The sequence below is a fragment of the Saccopteryx bilineata genome, chromosome 1 (assembly GCF_036850765.1).
Source record: "Saccopteryx bilineata isolate mSacBil1 chromosome 1, mSacBil1_pri_phased_curated, whole genome shotgun sequence".
NCBI lineage: Eukaryota > Metazoa > Chordata > Mammalia > Chiroptera > Emballonuridae > Saccopteryx > Saccopteryx bilineata.
Window position 1 is genome coordinate 349,431,053 of NC_089490.1, and position 18,770 is coordinate 349,449,822.

The 18,770-nt window shown below is 43.4% G+C and overlaps 1 protein-coding gene across 5 annotated transcripts in view; it reads right to left on the reverse strand.

Annotated features, from left to right (window-relative positions):
* Window positions 1-8,569: 8,569 nt before the first annotated feature.
* Window positions 8,570-18,770, reverse strand: part of NUP98 (nucleoporin 98 and 96 precursor) — a 135,742-nt gene continuing 125,541 nt past the window's right edge. For all 5 annotated transcript variants that reach the window (XM_066250721.1, XM_066250728.1, XM_066250719.1 and 2 more), the window contains 4 exons: window positions 13,264-13,505; window positions 12,645-12,799; window positions 10,035-10,146; window positions 8,570-9,884 (listed from right to left, as the gene is read on the reverse strand). In XM_066250721.1, coding sequence (XP_066106818.1) covers window positions 9,652-9,884; window positions 10,035-10,146; window positions 12,645-12,799; window positions 13,264-13,505 — 742 coding nt within the window. In that variant the 3' untranslated portion in view covers window positions 8,570-9,651. The remainder of the gene's footprint in view (window positions 9,885-10,034; window positions 10,147-12,644; window positions 12,800-13,263; window positions 13,506-18,770) is intronic.

Here is an 18,770-nt window from a genome sequence, read left to right on the forward strand (position 1 = left end):
CCATAGTGAGTTAGGGTATCTTTAGGAACACACATTTAGATTCACAAGCCCCCAGTCCTTGGCAACCACAATTCTGTAAGGTATTTTTCCCCACCAAGAAAGAAGGAAGGGGTCGGAGCCACAAAGTGTGGCATAATAAAAGGCTTTATTGAGTACAGTGTGCATCCTGACCGAAGAGGTTCCCTGGCCCCGAGGAAAGATGGAGGCCAAGTAAGTCGCAAGTGGTGACCAGCGTGGGAGATATTTAAAGGGTTCCTAGGGTGTTCAAGCTAATATGACGTGGTGAAATCTCACTGGCTGGCAGATGGTCGCTGTTTTCCAAAGGGTTCCTGGGAAGTTTCTTTTGGCGCACTTGGTTGTGGGCGGTCCTAGCCAAAGTTCCCAGGCCTGAGCTTTCCCCATTATCCACCAACCTTACACATTCTACCATCTCTGTGATTTTTGACTACATAACTTATATAGCATTTGTCTTTGTGACTGGCTCATTTCACTGTACATAATTTCCTTAAGGTTCATCTGTATTGTAGAATGTCAGAATTTCCTTCCTTTCTAAGGCTAAATAATATTCTGTTGTATGTATTTACCACATTTTGCTTACCCATTTATCCCCTGATGGACACTTAGGTTGCTCACCCATTTTAGCTATTGTGAATAATGTTGCTATGAACATGGATGTATAAATATGTCTTTGAGATTCTATTTCAGTTTTTAGTATATTACCTAGAAGTGGAATTACTAGATCATGATTCTACTTTTTACTTTTTGAAGAATTTTCATATTGTTTTCCACAGCAATTGTATCTTTTTGCATTCCCACTAGCAATGTGCAAAGGTTCCAATTTCTCCACATCCTCACCAACGTTTATTTTCTGAGTTTTTTCTTCTTCTTAGTTTGATGTAGTCCCATTCATTTATCTTTGCCTTCACTTCCCTTTCCTTTGGAGTCAAATTCATAAAGTGCTCTTTGTAACCAAGGTTCGGGAGTTTAGTATCTATGTTTTCTTCTATGTAATTTATTGTTTCAGGTCTTATATTTAGGTCTTTGATCCATTTTGAATTAATTTTAGTACAAGGGGACAAACTGTAGTTGAGTTTCATTCTTTTGCATGTGGTTTTCCAGTTTTCCCAACACCATGTGTTGAAGAGGCTTTCTTTTCTCCATTGTGTGTTGTTGGCCCCTTTATCAAAAATTATTTGACCATACACATGTGGTTTTATTTCTGGGCTTTCTATTCTGTTCCATTGGTCTGAGTGTCTATTTTTCTGCCAATATCATGCTGTTTTGATTACTGTGACTCTATAATATAATTTGAAGTCAGGTATTGTAATGCCCCCAGCTTTGTTCTTTTTCCTTAGGATTGCTCTGGCTATTTGGGTTTTTTGTTGTTGTTGTTGTTGTTTTTTGTATTTTCTGAAGTTGGAAACGGGGAGGCAGTCAGACTCCTGCATGCGCCCGACTGGGATCCACCCGGCATGCCCATCATGTGGCGATGCTCTGCCCATCTGGGGCATTGTCTGTTGCAACCAGAGCTAGTCTAGCACCTGAGGCAGAGGCCACAGAGCCATCCTTAGCACCCGGGCCAACTTTGCTCCAGTGGAGCCTTGGCTGCGGGAGGGGAAGAGAGAGACAGAGAGGAAGGAAAGGGGGAGGGGTGGAGAAGCTGATGGGTGCCTCTTCTGTGTGCCCTGGCTGGGAATCGAACCCGGGACTCCTGCATGCCAGGCCGACGTTCTACCACTGAGCCAACCAGCCAGGGCCTATTTTCTGAGTTTTTGATAGCAGACATACTAATAGATGTGAGGTGATACCTCATTGTAGGTCTTTTTTTTTTTTTTTTTTTTTTTTTTAAAGCAAACAAGAGAGAGACAGTGAGACAGAGAGAGGGATAGAGACAGCTTGGAAGATAAGAAGCATAAATTTTTCTTTGTGTCACCTTACTTGTTCATTGATTGCTTTCTCATATGTGCCTTGACCAGGGGGCTACAACTAAGCCAGTGACCCCCTGCTCAAGCCAGAGACCCTGGGCCCAAGCCAGCGACCATTGGGTCATGTCTATGATCCCACGTTCAAGCCAGTGACTCCATGCTCAAGCTGGTGAGCCTGCTCTCAAGCCAGATTAACCTGCACTCAAACCAGTAACCTTGGGGCTTTGAACCTGGGTACTCTGTGTCCCAGTCCGACGCTCTACCCACTGCGCCACCACTTGGTCAGGTTCATTGTAGTTTTGATTGCATTTTCCTAATGGTTAGTGATGTTGAGCATCTTTTCATTTTTTTATTGGCTATTTATCTTCTTTAGAGAAATGTCTACTCAGATCCTTTGTCTTTTATTTGGGTTCTTTTATTGTTGAGTTCTAAGACTTCTCAATATATTCTAGACATTAATCCCTTATCAAATATATAATTTACAAATATTTTCTCCCATCCTGTGGGTTGCCTTTTACTCAATTGACTTTTTTTTTTTTTTTTTACAGAGACAGAGAGAGAGTCAGAGAGAGGGATAGATAGGGAGACAGAGAGAGATGAGAAGCATCAATCCTCAGTTTTTCGTTGTGGCACCTTAGTTGTTCATTGATTGCTTTCCCATATGTGCCTTGACCGCAGGCCTTCAGCAGACTGAGTAACCCCTTGCTCAAGCCAGCAACCTTGGGTCCAAGCTGGTGAGCTTTGCTCAAACCAGATGAGCCTGCGCTCAAGCTGGCGACCTCGGGGTCTCGAACCTGGGTCCTCCGCATTCCAGTCCGACACTCTATCCACTGCGCCACTGCCTGGCAAGGCCTCAATTGACTTTTGATGAGCAAACGTTGAAAATATTCAAATAGTCCAATTTGTGTATTTTTCCTTTTGTTGCCTGCACCTTTGATGTCACATCCAAGAAATCACTGCAAATTCAATGTCCTGAAGCCTTTGCCTCATATTTTCTTCTAAGTGTTTTATAATTTTAGGTTTTACATTTAAGTCTTTGATCTATTTTGACTTAATTTGTGTGTATGGTATTGTATAACAGCCCAACTACTTTCTTTGCCTATGGATTCCAGTTTTCCCACCACCATTTTTTTTTTTTCATTTTTTCATTTTTCTGAAGCTGGAAACGGGGAGAGACAGTCAGACAGACTCCCGCATGTGCCCGACCGGGATCCACCCGGCACGCCCACCAGGGGCGACGCTCTGCCCACCAGGGGGCGATGCTCTGCCCATCCTGGGCGTCGCCATATTGCGACCAGAGCCACTCTAGCGCCTGAGGCAGAGGCCACAGAGCCATCCCCAGCACCCGGGCCATCTCTGCTCCAATGGAGCCTTGGCTGCGGGAGGGGAAGAGAGAGACAGAGAGGAAAGCGCGGCGGAGGGGTGGAGAAGCAAATGGGCGCTTCTCCTGTGTGCCCTGGCCGGGAATCGAACCCGGGTCCTCCGCACACTAGGCCGACGCTCTACCGCTGAGCCAACCGGCCAGGGCTCCCACCACCATTTGTTGAAAAGACTGTCCTTTCCCCCACTAAGTGGTCTTGGCACCCTTGTTAAAAGTCACTTTACTATGTATGTGAGGGATTATTCCTGGGTTCTCTATTCTATTTCTAAGTCTATAAGTTTGTCTGTATGTCAATACTACACTGTTTTACTATGGCTTTGTAATTAAGTTTTTACATCCAAAAGTGTGAATCCGCCATCTTTGGGTTTTTTTTCATAATTATTTTGACTATTTGGGATCCCTTGAAAGTCCATATGAATTTTAGGGTGGGCTTTCTATTTCTTTTCTGTGTGTGTGTGTGTGTGTGTGTGTGACAGAAAGAGACAGAGGGACAGATAGGGAAGGAGGGAGAGAGATGAGAAGCATCAATTCTTCATTGCAGCACCTTCACTGTTCATTGCTTTCTCATATATGCCTTGGCCCGAGAAGGAAGCTATAGCAGAGTGACTCCTTGCTCAAGCCAGCAACCTTGGGCTCAAGCCAGTGACCTTGGGCTTCAAGTAAGCTACCTTTGGGCTCAAGCCAGTGACCATGGGGTCATGTCTATGATCCCACGCTCAAGCCAGAGACCCCATGCTCAAGTTGGTGAGCCTGTGCTCAAGCCAGATGAGCCTGCGCTCAAGCTGGCGACCTCAGAGCTTTGAACCTGGGTCCTCAACATCCCGGTCCGATGCTCTATCCACTGCTTCACTGCCTGGCCAGGCAGTTTTTCTATTCTGAAAACGAAAATACTTCTGGGATTTTGTTAGGGATTGCATTAAATCTGTAGATTACTATGGATAGCATGGACATCTTAATAAATAAGTATTCCAATTCATGAGCATGGGATGCCTTTCCATTTGTTGATTTGTTGTCTATGTTTTATAGATTCCAGTGTACATCTTTTGACTTCTTGGTTAAGTTTATTTCTAAGTATTTTATTCTTTAAAATAAATTTTTTCCTCACTGACTTGAGAGATAGAGGAAAGGGATAGAGAGAGAAGCATCAATTCGTTGGTTCACTTAGCATTTAGTTGAGGACTCATTGCTTCTCATTTGTGCCCTGACCAGGATTGAACCCACAACCTTGGTGTACCAGGATGATACTTTATCCATTGAGCAAACTGGCCAAGGCTTTTATTCTTTTGTGATGCTATTGTAAAGTAAGTTGTATTCCTAATTTTCTCTTCATTGTTAGTGTATAGAAATGCTAGTGAGTTTTGGGTAATTTCCTATCCTGCTACTTTGCTGAATTTATTAGCTAATAAATGAATTCAGCAAAGTAGCAGGATAGGAAATTACCCAAAAAAGTGTGTGGAATCTTTAGAACTTTCTACATAGAAAGTCATACTATCGCCTGCCCAGGCGGTGGCGCAGTGGATAGTGTTGGACTGGGATGAGGAAGACCCAGGTTCAAGACTCTGAGGTCGCCAGCTTGAGTGCGGGCTCATCTGGTTTGAGCAGAGCTCACCAGCTTGAGCCCAAGGTCGCTGGCTCGAGCAAGGGGTCACTCAGTCTGCTCTAGGAGCCCTCTGGTCAAGGCACATATAAGAAAGCAATTAATGAACAACTAAGGTGCTGCAACGAAGAATTGATGCTTCTCATCTCTTTCCCTTCCTATCTGTCCCTCTCTCTGACTCTAATAAAAAAATAAAGTCATATTATCTAGAGATAATTTTACTTTTTCCTTTCCAATTTGGATCTTTTTTGTCTTTCTTGCCTAACTGCCTTGGCTAGAACTTCCACTACTTTGTTGAATGGAAGTGGTAAAAACAGACATCCTTGCCTTACTCCTGATCATCCACTTGACTGTTGAGTATAATATTTATTGCTTGGCTTTTGTAGATGGTTTTTATTATGTTGAAGTAATTTCCTCCTATTCCTAGTTCATTGAAAAGGTTTTTTTCATCATGAAAATATGTTGAATTTTGCCCAATACTTTTTCTGCTTCAATTGTGATGATCATGTACTTTTCTTTATTCTGTTAAGGTGGGGTGTTGATATCCACACTTTGAACCATCCTTGCATTCCGGGAATAAATCCCATTTGGTGTGTAACCCTTCTAATATGTTGCTAAATTCAGTTTTTGAGAATTTTCTGGGGATTTTTGTATCAATATTTATAAATGAAATTGGTCTGTAGTTTTTTTCTGCATCCTTTTTGTCAAGCTTTGGTATCTGGGTTATGCTGGCCTCATAAAATGATTTACCAAGTGTTACCTATTCAATTTTTCTGGAAAAATTTTAGGATTGGTATTATTTATTAAAAAAATTCTATTTATTGATTTTTATGGGGGGGGCGAGTAGAAAGTATCAACTCAAGAGTTGCTTCACTTTAGTTGTTCACTGATTGCTTGTCATATATGCAGGGTTTCGAACCAGTGACCTCAGCATTCCAGGTCAATGCTTAATCTGCTGCACCACCACAGGCCTGACTGGTAGTTCTTTAAAGGTTTGGCAGAATTTACCAGTGAAATCATTAGGTGCTGGGCTTTTACCAGAAATTTTTTTCCTTTTTTTAAATTTTATCTTATTTTAGCCTGACCTGTGGTGGCACAGTGGGATAAAGCGTCGACCTGGAACACTGAGGTTGCCGGTTCGAAACCTTGGGCTTGCCTGGTCAAGGCACATATGGGAGTTGATGCTTCCTGCTCCTCCCCCTTCTCTCTCTCTCTTTCTCTCTCACTCCTCTCTAAAAACCAATAAATAAAATTTAAAAAAATATTAAAAAAATTTTATCTTATTTTTATTAATTTTAATGCAGTGACATTGATAAATCAGGGTACATATGTTCCGAGAAAAATCTCCAGATTATTTTGACATTTGATTATGCTGCATACCCCTCACCCAAAGTCAAATTGTCTTCCGTCACTTTCTATCTCGTTTTCTTTGTGTCCCTCCCCTCCCCCCACCCCCTATCAGAATTTTTATTACTGATTCAATCTCCTTACTACTTACAGGTCTATTCAGGCTTTGTTTCTTCATGTAGTCATGGCAGGTGTTGTGTTATAGGGATTTGTCCATTTCATTCAATTTATCTAATTTGTTGGTATACAATATTTTCTTATAATCCTCTTTATTCTCACATAACCAGTAGTAAATTCTCCACTTTCTTATTTTAGAAATTTGAGTCTTTAGTTTGTCAAGGTAAAGGTTTGGCAATTTTGTTGATCTTTTCAAAGAACCAACTTTTGGTTTCATTGGTTTTTCTCGCTTTTCTATTCTCTATTTCATTAACTATTCTAATCTTTGTTATTTCCTGACTTGTGCTAGCTTTGGGTTTAGCTTTTTCTTTTTCTAGTTCCTGAGGTGGTAGTTAGATCATTGATTTGAGTTCTTTTTCTTTTTTTGACAGAGACAGAGAAAGGGAGACAGGGAAAGACAGACAGGAAGGGAGATAAAAAGCATCAATTCTTCATTGCAGTACCTTAGTTGTTCATTGATTGCTTTCTCATAAGTGCCTTGACCAGGAGCTCCAGCAGAGCAAGTGACCCCTTGCTCAAGCCAGCAACCTTGGGCTTCAAGCCAGCGACCATGGGTCATATCTAGGATCCCACGCCCAAGCCAGCAAACTCGCACTCAAGCCGGATGAGCCTGCAGTCAAGCGGGCAACCTTGGGGTTTTGAACCTGGGTCCTCTGCATATCAGTTCCACACTCTATCCATTGCGCCACTACCTGGTCAGGCTCATTCCTGGTTTTTGGGGTTTTTTTTGTACTTTTCTGAAGCTGGAAACGGGGAGAGACAGACTCCCGCATGCGCCTGACCGGGATCCACCCAGCACGCCCACCAGGGGCGACGCTCTGCCCACCAGGGGTGACGCTCTGCCCACCAGGGAGCGATGCTCTGCCCCTCCAGGGCGTTGCTTTGTTGCGACCAGAGCCACTCTAGCGCCTGGGGCAGAGGCCAAGGAGCCATCCCCAGCCATCCCGGGCCATCTTTGCTCCAATGGAGCCTTGGCTGTGGGAGGGGAAGAGAGAGACAGAGAGGAAGGAGAGGGGGAGGGGTGGAGATGGGCGCTTCTCCTGTGTGCCCTGGCCGGGAATCGAACTTGGGGCTTCTGCACGCCAGGCCGACGCTCTACCACTGAGCCAACCAGCCAGGGCCATTCCTGTTATTTAAGATTTTTTCGTTTCTTTTTTTTTTTTTATAGAGACCAACAGACAGGAAGGGAGATGAGAAACATCAACTCATAACTTATAGTTGCAGCACATTAGTTGTTCATTGATTGCTTTCTCATGTGTCTTGACCGGGGATGGGGAGAGGGCGGCTCCAGCTGAGCCACTAACCATAGGCTCACATCTGATTCCAGACTCAAGCCGGCGAGCCTGTGCTTAAGTCAGATGAGCCCATGGTCAAGCTGGTGACCTCAGGGTTTTGAACCTGGGTCTCAGCATCCTAGGTCAACACTCAATCCACTGTGACAGCACCTGGTCAGGCTCATTCTTGTTTTTTTAATGTAAGCATTCATAGTGCTAAATCTCTCCCTTAATACCACTTTCATTGTGTCCCGTACATTTTGTTATGTTTTATTTTTTGGTTCATCCTTATGTATTTTCTAATTACCCTTATAATTTTGTCTTTATTCTATGGTTGACTATGCTGTTTAATTTCTACAAATGTGTGAATTTTCCAGTTTTACTTCTATTATTCATTTCTAACTTCATGCCATTGTATTACTTTGCATTACTACCTTTTAAAATTCTACTAAGACTATTTGTGGCCTAACATTCTCCTAACCTGGAGAATGTCACATGTGTACTTGAAAAGAATGTATGGTGTTAAGCCTGGATTGTGGTGGCATAGTAGATACAGCATTGACCTGGAACACTGAGGTTGTCAGTTCAAACCTTAGGCTTGCCCCTGTTAAGGCACATGTATCATGCAAACAAAGAACTAAAGTGAAGTAACTATGAATTGATACTTCTTGCTCCTCACTGTAAAATCTTATTTAAAAAAAAAAGTATGGTATTGTTGGGTAGACTATTCTATATGTCTGCTCTCTCTTTAAACAATGGCCTGTCTCCCTTTAGACTGCAAATCAAACAAGGCTATCATAAAGCTCCTTGGGGCAAGGAGGTTCAAAAACACAAAGGGAAAGCCAATACCACAAATGCTATAAACATTTCATTATATTTATTTTTTTTTAAGAAAGTAGCTTCAGAAAGAGGAAAATAATCTAGATCATTTATTTATATATATATTTAATAAAAATCTTTACATAATCTTCATGCATAAAGACCCAGTAGCCATATGGTGTGTCTCAAGCTGTTAAATTGGGGCTCCCAGTTGGCAGCAGTGTACTGAAGGCCCTCTGCCTGCCCCTGAAGCCTGCCCCAGTGATGGTTTTTACCTTCTTGGATTGTAGATGAAGATGGGAAATGCTCTGGGCTAGAATGGGAGGGCAGAGAGGGCTACCCAGCCTGCCATGTTTTATCCAAACTCGCAGGCAAATCTAGACAGGAGGCCTAGCAAGATGACAAAACCAGGGACCAAACTGAGTTCTGGGAGCTTCTCAGAGACAAGGATGTGTGACCAAGGGCTCCTGCACATGGTAGTAGGGAAGGTTTGGTGTTCACAGAAAATTCAAGACAGGAAAAACCAAGCCTTGAAGATCCAGCCCTCCACGGCAGGTACAGACTTCTTCCCTACATGTGTCAGCAAGACCTTGTTCTGCATCCTCAGCCCAACCCTGTTTCTAGCTGTCAAACTCAGTGTTAACTCATCAACCTACTTAAGAGACAGATTCTTCTTATTTCTTTGGATAGTTCATTTGTTAAGGAAGGACAGTCTTAGATCAACATATGTGTCCTATTATCTGTCTCACTCCTAAAGAGTTCTAGTATAAAAGTTGGAGGAGCAGGGTAGCAGGTTGGCATGAAAGGTCACATGATCCACAATGGCTGAAGGTGGAAAAGCATTCCCTGGTTCTTTGAGGGGATTCTGCCAAAGGCGCTTTATTGATCATTTTTAAAAAGAGAAATGATCTTGAGGATGGTACAAAGAGACTTGGCTTCTTTTTTGGGTTCCAAAAGCCCTTATGCTGTACTCTGTATTAAGAAAGCCCTGAACAACTGGAGGATAGTGTTTGGGGTAGCAGAGTCGGGCAGTAGATTCCACAGCAACCCAGTGCTGATCAACTCAATGCAGGGGACCTCTGTGTGGGGAGTATGAATGAACATGTGAGTGTGCTGGGAGGAGCCTGGGGCTCACTGGCTCCCAATAGTCAATTCTCGAAGAGTCAGTTCTCGAAGGTAGGACTGCGTGAGGCCACGCAGTTCCTCCAAGGCATAGTCCTCAGGCATGGGGAGCCGGCCAATGTGGGGAGCCAACAAGCGCAGAGGGACTCGCTGAGGATCTGGTGTTGAGTCAGAGCTTGCATCAGGGGCATGCTGAAGGCTCAGTACCACTCGCAAAAGGTTGGCTACACGTTTGGCCATATCTGGAGAGATAAAGTAGAATAAGCACCAAGGACCGAAGGTGGGGAAGGGTGGTCACTGGGGGGGGGGATCAATATATAGGGCTTGTATATATAATAATCATTAAGACAGGAAACAAGCAGGCAGAAAGCAGGGAGAGGCTAGAGGCTTACCTGACTGAGCCAAGCGATCCTTGGCATTGTAACACTGGATCTGCTCTATCCGGTTGCATAGTGAGATCACTTTGGTGTGTAACTGCTCCAGGTCATAACCTGAGCACTCCACCTACAAAACAGCAGAGAAACCAATTAGGCCAAGAGAAGCTCCCATCACCACAATCTTATCCACAGATGAGACTGCAAAACTCTGGAACAACAGTGAGGTAAGGGAGGGAAAACCCAAGAAGCAGGCTGGCGGTGCCATGTCATAGTATCTTGCCTACTTGCTGAGAACAAGGTATGGGTTTGTGGTACTACCCAAGAGGAAAGTAATATAGTACATAGAGACTTGGATTGAAAAAGTCTTGAGATCAACACTGATTTAAAAAAAACACCAAAAAACCCCCCAAAACCCAACTGTAGAGAGAGAGGAAAGTAGAGAAAGAAATTATCAACTTTTCCATTTATTTATGCATTCACTGGTTGGTTTTTGTATGTCCCCTGACCAGGGATTGAACCTGCAACCTTGGTGTATCAAGGTAAATGGTCTAACCAACTGAGCTACCTGGTCAGGGCTTGAGATCACCCTTCATGAACCATGTAACTGATAAGTTCTAACACAACACCAAAAATCTAGATAAATCTGGGTTCAGAGGAATGGTATGATTTCACAGGTGCACAACAGTAAGAGGTGAAGCCCAAAGTAGCACTTAATTTATGTCTCCTCACTCCAAGTTCACAGCCATCTTCTCACTGTCCAGCCTCTCCCTATATGCTGTGATTTACTTCTATGGCTCCAGTTACAATCAATGTGCTGCTAATGCCTCAATCTTTATCTCTAGCCTAATATTCCAATCTTCCATTCCCTCTGCCAGGGCCACTGCGCTAGCTCAGGTTACCATTACTTCTCACTTGAAATATCTTAAGAACCTGATCACAACCTTCAGTGTCATCCCGTTCTATATCCTTTTTCCTATCATATTGTAGCCAGAGTAGTCTTACTAAAAATAAAAAGCAAGTCTGTATTTTCATTCATTACTTACATTCTGAATACTTTCCAGCAGCATCTTATCCTTATTTGTCTTATTAACTGTTGGTTAGCAACCCCCTCTCAGACTCTGACATTATATAAATACCTACCTACTAAGTCTCCCATCATTTTCTCCTCCTTCAAATGACTCATTCAACCCTTCCAAGTATCTCTCATTGAATCCACTCTCGGGGGGCGTTGCAGAGTCTACAATTTAATGTCTATACAAGTACTTTCTTTTTCATCCACCCAAACCCAGTCTTTAACTTGACCTTAAAAAGTGGTAAACAGATAACACAAGGTATTTGCTCCCATGAAACTCAAAGGAAATAAAGAAATAATATCAGATAGTGACAGAAAGGTAAAATCCTCTATAGGGGCTTGAATGCTACCTTTAAGAGTTTGATCTTTGTGCTTTAAACAATGGAAATCTATGCTTTGATTATTGAGACTGACTCAAGACATATATGTATTTTTAGTGAGAGAGAAAGGGAGAGAGAGCGACAGAAAAGAAGGGATAGAGATAAGCATCAACTCATAGTTGTGGCACCTTAAATGTTCACTGATTGCTTTCTCATATATGCCTTGACTGGGGGTATCCAGCTGAGCCAGTGACCCCGTGCTCAAGCCAGTGATCTTGGGGTCATGTCTAGGAACCCATGCTCAAGTTGGCAACCCCGTGTTCCATCTGATGAGCCCGTGCTCATGCCAGCGACCTCAGGGTTTCAAAGCCGGGTCCTTAGCATCCCAAGCTAACACTCTATCCACTGTGCCACTGCCTAGTAAGGTGACATTGAACTGGTAACCTCTGTGCTTTGGGATGACACTCCAACCAACAGAGCTATCCAGCCAGTGCAAATGCTTGCAATTTTAAAACATACCAAATGACGTGTGAAATAATTATCTTCACCAAATCTCTGACCTTACTCTCTATTTTGCATCCCTGACCTCATTTGAACTAGGGCTGAACAACAGCAGGAAACTGACTATAGATAAACTGCGGGAATGTCTACTGTACATACTACTTGGTAAGAAGCACAAAAAATGTTTTTAAATTTTGATACCGCTGTCAAGCCAAAATGGCTACATCAAAGTAGCCTCATAAAAATGTCCCTTCTATAGAGCGTCGGCCTGGCGTGCAGGAGTCCTGGGTTCGATTCCCAGCCAGGGCACACAGGAGAAGCGCCCATCTGCTTCTCCACCCCTCTTCTTCTGTCTCTCTCTTCCCCTCCCACAGCCAAGGCTCCATTGGAGCAAAGTTGGCCCGGGTGCTGAGGATGGCTCCATGGCCTCTGCCTCAGGCTCTAGAATGGCTCTGGTTGCAACAGAGCAACGCCCTAGATGGGCAGAGCATCGCCCCCTGGTGGGCGTGCTGGATGGATCCCGGTCGGGCGCATGCGGGAGTCTGTCTGACTGCCTCCCCATTTCCAACTTCAGAAAAATACAAAAATGAGTTAAAAAAAAAAGTCCCTTTTGCACTGACAGTACTATCTCTTGTGCCAATCAGTTTTTCAAGTCATTGTTCAGGCCTTTTGAGGTCTCTTTGAGGGCCAGAGAAAGAGAAAACCAGGCCAAGGTTTAAGGAACTCAAGTACCTGTTGTATATGGTGGACCATTTCAAGGACCTGAATATAGTCCAGGTAAACAAGGCCAGATGTTTCCCAGTCCTGGATTAGGCTACTGCGCTCCAGAGGTGCAAGGTCTTCCAAGAACCCCTTCAGGTAGTCATAATTCTCATTAATGATAGCATCTGAAAAACAAAATATTGAGCACTATGTCTGTACAGGTATATGGTTCCCGAAAGTGCCCAGAGGAAGGACACAGCAGAAATCTAAGACAGGAAGGATGAGAAATAATGAGGGGTCACGAGAATTTCAAGTAGATATTTTGAAATTCTCTTAAAAAAAAAACAAAAACCCATGAAGAATTTCTGGCTTCAGCTCTTATGTTGCTAAATTAAATTCCCTAAATAAACAAAGCTTAACATAATTAGAAAGAATATTTCTGGTAGATAATAACGTAATATTGCTGTCTACCCCCTGCCCCTCTACCCTTCATTCTGGCCATCCTTCGCCTGCACAGAGAGCTTATCTGATTCCTGTCTGCCATGTCCTATACTGAGCATCATCTCTGTCCTGACTCCTCATGGAGTTCAGAGGCTGGGAGGATTTGGGGTGATTACAGGAGACAGAAGCCCTAGAGTGAAGCACTCACCAGAAGCTAAGTGCCGGATGACGAGTTTGTGGCAGTGGTTCCAGTGACCAGCTTTAAATAAATAGAGGGCCTCCAAGTGCCTGTCGAATTCCATGCGTGCTCGCACTGCTTTGGCCTCATGAATCCACTCAGCAGGCACACAAAGCTTTTGGGTCAGAAAAGTCTCTTTAGCCCAAGATTCAGGGGTCTCCATCAATTGGCAATGCCGGGTAAGCAGCTCTCGAACAGCCTTCTCACGTATACTATAGGGAGAGAGAAGCTGAAATAAGTCTCAGCTTTGTAGATGGAGAAGGGTGACTCAGACAACTAATGGCCAGCCCCTGGGGCAGGCTCTCAATCTTCAGGTCTCTACCTGTAGTTGATCACCTCAAACTTCACATACACACAGACACACACACTCAAAAGCCATCACAACAAGATTTCTTTTTTAAATAAAATAAAATAGAAAGTATCTGTGCACATTGTATCTTCATGTTCAAAAAAGTCTGAAAACTAATATTCTAGGGAAGGACCCCACTACCCAGAAAACGCTTTCCCTAGCTAGGATCTCTTTATTTCTTTTTTAGTAATAGGAGATCAAGGACTGGGATAGGGAATTTTATACTCCAAAGAGAAGCCCTCTGCAGCTCTTTTTTTTCCTTTCCAGTGAGGACGGGAGGCAGAGACTGACTCCCTCATGTACCCTGACTGGGATCCACCTGGCAAGCCCACTAGGGGAGCGATGCTCTGCCCATCTGGGGCATTGCTCCACTGCTATGCAACCAAGCTCTTCTTAGCACCTGAGGTGGAGGCCATTGGAGCCAACCTCAGCACCTGGGGCCAACTTGCTCCAATTGAGCCATGGCTGTAGGAGGGGAGGGGAGGGAGAGAGAGAGAGAGAGAGAGAAAGAGAAAGAGAAAAAAGCAAGAGGGGGAGGGATGGAAAAGCAAATGGGTGCTTCTCCTGTGTGTCCTGACTGAATTTGAACCCGAGACATCCACAAGCCAGGCTGACACTCTACCACTGAGTGAACCAGCCAGAGCTTCATTGGTTGATTTTTAAAAAATACTTTAATGTTTGATTGGTGGTGGGACAGTGGATACAGTGTTGACCTGAGATGCTGAGGACCCAGGTTCAAAACCCCAAAATCACTGCCTTGAGTGCAGGGTAGCAGACTTGAGCATGGGATCACAGACATGACCCCAAGGTTGCTGGCTTGAGCCCAAAGGTTGCTGGTTTGTGTAAAGGGTCACTGGATCAGCTGGAGCCACCAGTTCAAGGCACATATGAGAAAGCAATCAATGAACAAGAGTGCTGCACCTATGAGCTGATGTTTCTCAACTCTCTCTTCCTGCGCTTCTCTCTCTCTTAAAAATAATAATTTAAAAAAATTATTTATTTTAGAGAGAGAGAGAAAGATACAGAGAGATATCAATCCATTCCTTTTTGTGCCCTGGCTGGGGATTAAACCTACAACCTTTGCCCTTTAGGTTGATGCTCTAACCAAATGAGATATCCAGCCAGAACAATTGGTTGATTGTTATATGTGCCTTATCTGGGGACCAAACCAGCAATCTTGGTGCACTGACACGACACTCCAACCAAATGAACTACCCAGCCTGAGCTGTAGTTCATTTTCTAACCTTCTCTCTTCCCTGTCCTCCACACAGTAAGGACAAATATGCAAAGTATCTGTAAGTCTCTTCCACGTCCTTCTTTTTTTGGTATTTTTTTTCCAAGTGAGGGGGGGGGGAGAGGCAGACAGACTCCCATATGTGCCCGACCAGGATCCATCCAACATGCCCAGCAGGAGGCAATGATCGGCCCCTCTGGAGCATTACTCCGCTGCAATCGAAGCCATTCTAGCACCTGAGGCAAAGGCCATGGAGCCATCCTCAGCGCCCGGGCCAACTTTGCTCCAATGGAGCTTTGGCTGCAGGAGGGGAAGAGATAGATAGAGAGAAAGGAGAGGGGGAAGGGTGGAGAAGCAGATCGGCGCTTGCTTCTCCTGTGTGCCCTGGCTGGGAATTGAACCCGGGACTTCCACTTGTCAGGCTGATGCTCTACCACTGAGCCAACCAGCCAGGGCCTCTGCCATGTCCTTCTTCTTCTTCTTTCTTTTTTTTTTTAAACAGACAGAGACAAAGAAAGGGACAGACAGACAGAAAGCCAGTGACCCTGGGTTCAAACCAGTAACTCTTGGGTTACGTCTATGATTCAATGCTCAAGTCAGCAACCTTGTGCTCAAGCTGGTGACCTCAGGGTTTCGAACCTGGGTCCTCTGTATTCCAGGCCAATGCTCTATCCACTGCACCACCAGTTTGTCAGGCATTAAGGGTCCTAAAGGAAAAACCTTTTCTGCCTGGGCAAAAAGACCAGCCATTAAATTTTAGTCCAAAAGTATTCTCATCTTAGATTCTTTTCTGAACTCCTAGGCTTTTCAAAAACTCCCAATCTCACAACTGCCTTGCCAGCACCCCCTCCATTTGTTACCTCAGTAAACAGGATCTGCCTCCCCACAGCAAACTGAATCATTCGTCACCCAACAGCCTGCCTTTTACCATGTGAAATTCCCCGTATGTTTAAACAAACTCACAAAGAAAGTGTAGAGTCATTTTGCTTCCCAGTAGGGGAAAAGGAAAGTGAAATTTCTTAGAGAAGTCTGTACTAGTTGTTTTATACTTTTATTCCTTTAATCCCCCAATCACCTTAGAATAGGGATTAATACCATGATTTTACAGATTAAAAAACTAGAGCTTATGGGAGAACCACCAAAACCTTATCATGATCTGAATTATAGTATTAGTGAGTGCTTACACATTAAGCACTCATGTCAAATGGTTTAACCTCTGCCTCTGGAATTGGGAGTTGAGTGGGCAGGAAAAGGTGATACCCATTCTTTCTGATAATAAGATGGTGCTGAGACGCTTTTGAATAAAACAGTTTACTAAAAAACAAACAAAACAAAACCTGAAGTCTGAAGAGTATCTTTGCTCAAAGTCAAACGTGAGTAAGCTTTACCCTAGGTCAAAGTATATGGTGGATTCAGAATTTAGGCGAGTCTGACAACAAAACTAACTTCTTTCCACACCATACAACACTACAGAATGCAGCACAGTGATTAACAGCATAGACTCCGGGTGTTTTGAGTCTAAAGCCTCCCTCTGCCATTTACTGGATATGTGACTTTGAGTGAAAGTTATTTAATCTCATTGTGCCTTGGGTTGCTCATCTGTAAAATAAATGAGTGTCTGTCTCATAGGTTCATTATGAGCATTAAATGAGTTAATAATACATGTAAAGTACAATAAAGTATAAATACATGAAAAGGAATATATAACAAAATACTACATAAATGTTTGGTTTTGTTATTATTGTAATGCCACACACTAACAACAAAAAACCTCCAACATTCACAGTATGAAGAAAACCAAAACATTACACATTTAAGCAAGGTTGCCTTGGTAAATGTGGTACAATCGAACTTGAAGGATGGGGATGGGTGGATGGCAAAGGAAGGCCAGAGAGGGAAAACAGAGAGGGAGAAAGCCAACAGAGACAAGCTTCTGCCTGGGCAAAAAGACCAGCCATTAAATCAAAGCAACAAAGGGATTGCTTTGATCTCCCTCTGTCAACCCATCTTTGCTCCAATGGAGCCTTGGCTGCAGGAGGGGAAGAGAGAGACAGAGAGGAAGGCTCGGCGGAGGGGTGGAGAAGCAAATGGGCGCTTCTCCTGTGTGCCCTGGCCGGGAATCAAACCTGGGTCCCCCGCACGCCAGGCCGATGCTCTACCGCTGAGCCAACCAGCCAGGACCTGATTTTTTTTTATTAAACAAGAATATCAGAAAAACAACCAACAAGTCAAAGAAAGTTGTTCAATTATGCAAATGAGGTACAAAACCAACTTTTATTTCATTGATGAAAATGCACTATACAAAAGGCTGAAAGTACTGGAGCGTCTGCACATTCTCTGATCCCCTAATTTTTGTGAACAGTGTAGTAGTTCCCCCTTATCTGAGGGAATACATTCCAAGACCCTCAGTGGATGGCAGCAACAGTGGATAGTATTGAACCCTATATATACTGTTTTTAAATCAGGCACATTAAGTAATTAACAACAACTAATTATAAAAGTGAACATTGTAACAACATACTATAATAAAAGTTATGTGAATGTGGTCTCACTCTCAAAATATATATATATTTTAAAATATTTTTTATTTATTCATTTTAGAGAAGGGGGGGGAGAAAGAGAAAGAGAGAGAGAGAGAGAGAGAGGAGAAGAGAGGAGCAGAAAGCATCAACTCCCATATGTGCCTTGACCAGGCAAGCCCAGGGTTTTGAACTGGCGACCTCAGTGTTTTCAGGTTGACACTTTATCCACTGCGCCACCACAGGTCAGGCAAAAAAATATATTTTTTTAAAGTTCACTTTATTATGATTTTTCCCCCCATAGGGACAGAGAGAGAGAGAGAGGAATAGATAGGGACAGACAGACAGGAATGGAGAGAGATGAGAAGCATCAATCATTTTTTCACAGCGATACCTTAGTTGTTCATTGATTGCTTTCTCATGTGCCTTGACCGCTGGCCTTCAGCCAACTGAGTAAACCCTTGCTCGAGCCAGCGACCTTGGGTCCAAGCTGGTGAGCTTTGCTCAAACCAGATGAGCCTGACTCAAGCTGGCAACCTCGGGGTCTCAAACCTGGGTCCTCCGCATCCCAGTCCAATGCTCTATCCACTGTGCCACCACCTGGTCAGGCTCAAAATATCTTAATGAACTGTACTCACCTTTTCAAATAAACGAAGCACTTTATGGCTTCTCTTTGGCATACCTGAATTGCCACTATCACTACTCTTGTGTTCTGGGACCAAAATAAAATAAAGATTTGAACACAAGCACTGTGGTACTGTGACAACTAATCTGATAACCCAGATGGCTACTAAGTGACTGACAGGTGGGCAGCATATACAGCATGAATATACTGGACAGTGAGAGATTTCATCATGCTAATCAGAACGACACACAATTAAAAACTTATGAATTGTTTATTTTTTGAATTTTCCATTTAATATTCTTGTGCTATTGACCACAGTTAATTAAATCTGCAGAAAATAAAACTGCAGGTATAATGGGTACTACTGTAATTCTAAACACGCCACTCAAGTCAATCTGTGCCTAAATTAATGGGGTTTCCCCATCCAGCCATATCCTTCTTTTATCCACTTGATCATTTCCTACTGCAATTTTTATAGGGTCTCTGAATCTTTCTAGAGATTCTCTGCAGTTCCCAGAGATCTATTCTCCCTTCTCAGACCAGTGAGGTCATATGATAAATAGTAAAATTTACCCCTGGCTGGAAGCTCGGTTAATTAGAGCATTGTCCTGAATTGCCAAGGTTGCCAGTTTGATCCCTGGTCAAAGCACATATAGGAACAGATCAATGCTCCTGTTTCTCTCTCCCTTCCTCTTTCTAAAAATTAATAAATAATTTTTTTTTAAAAAAGTAAAGTTTGGGCCTGACCTG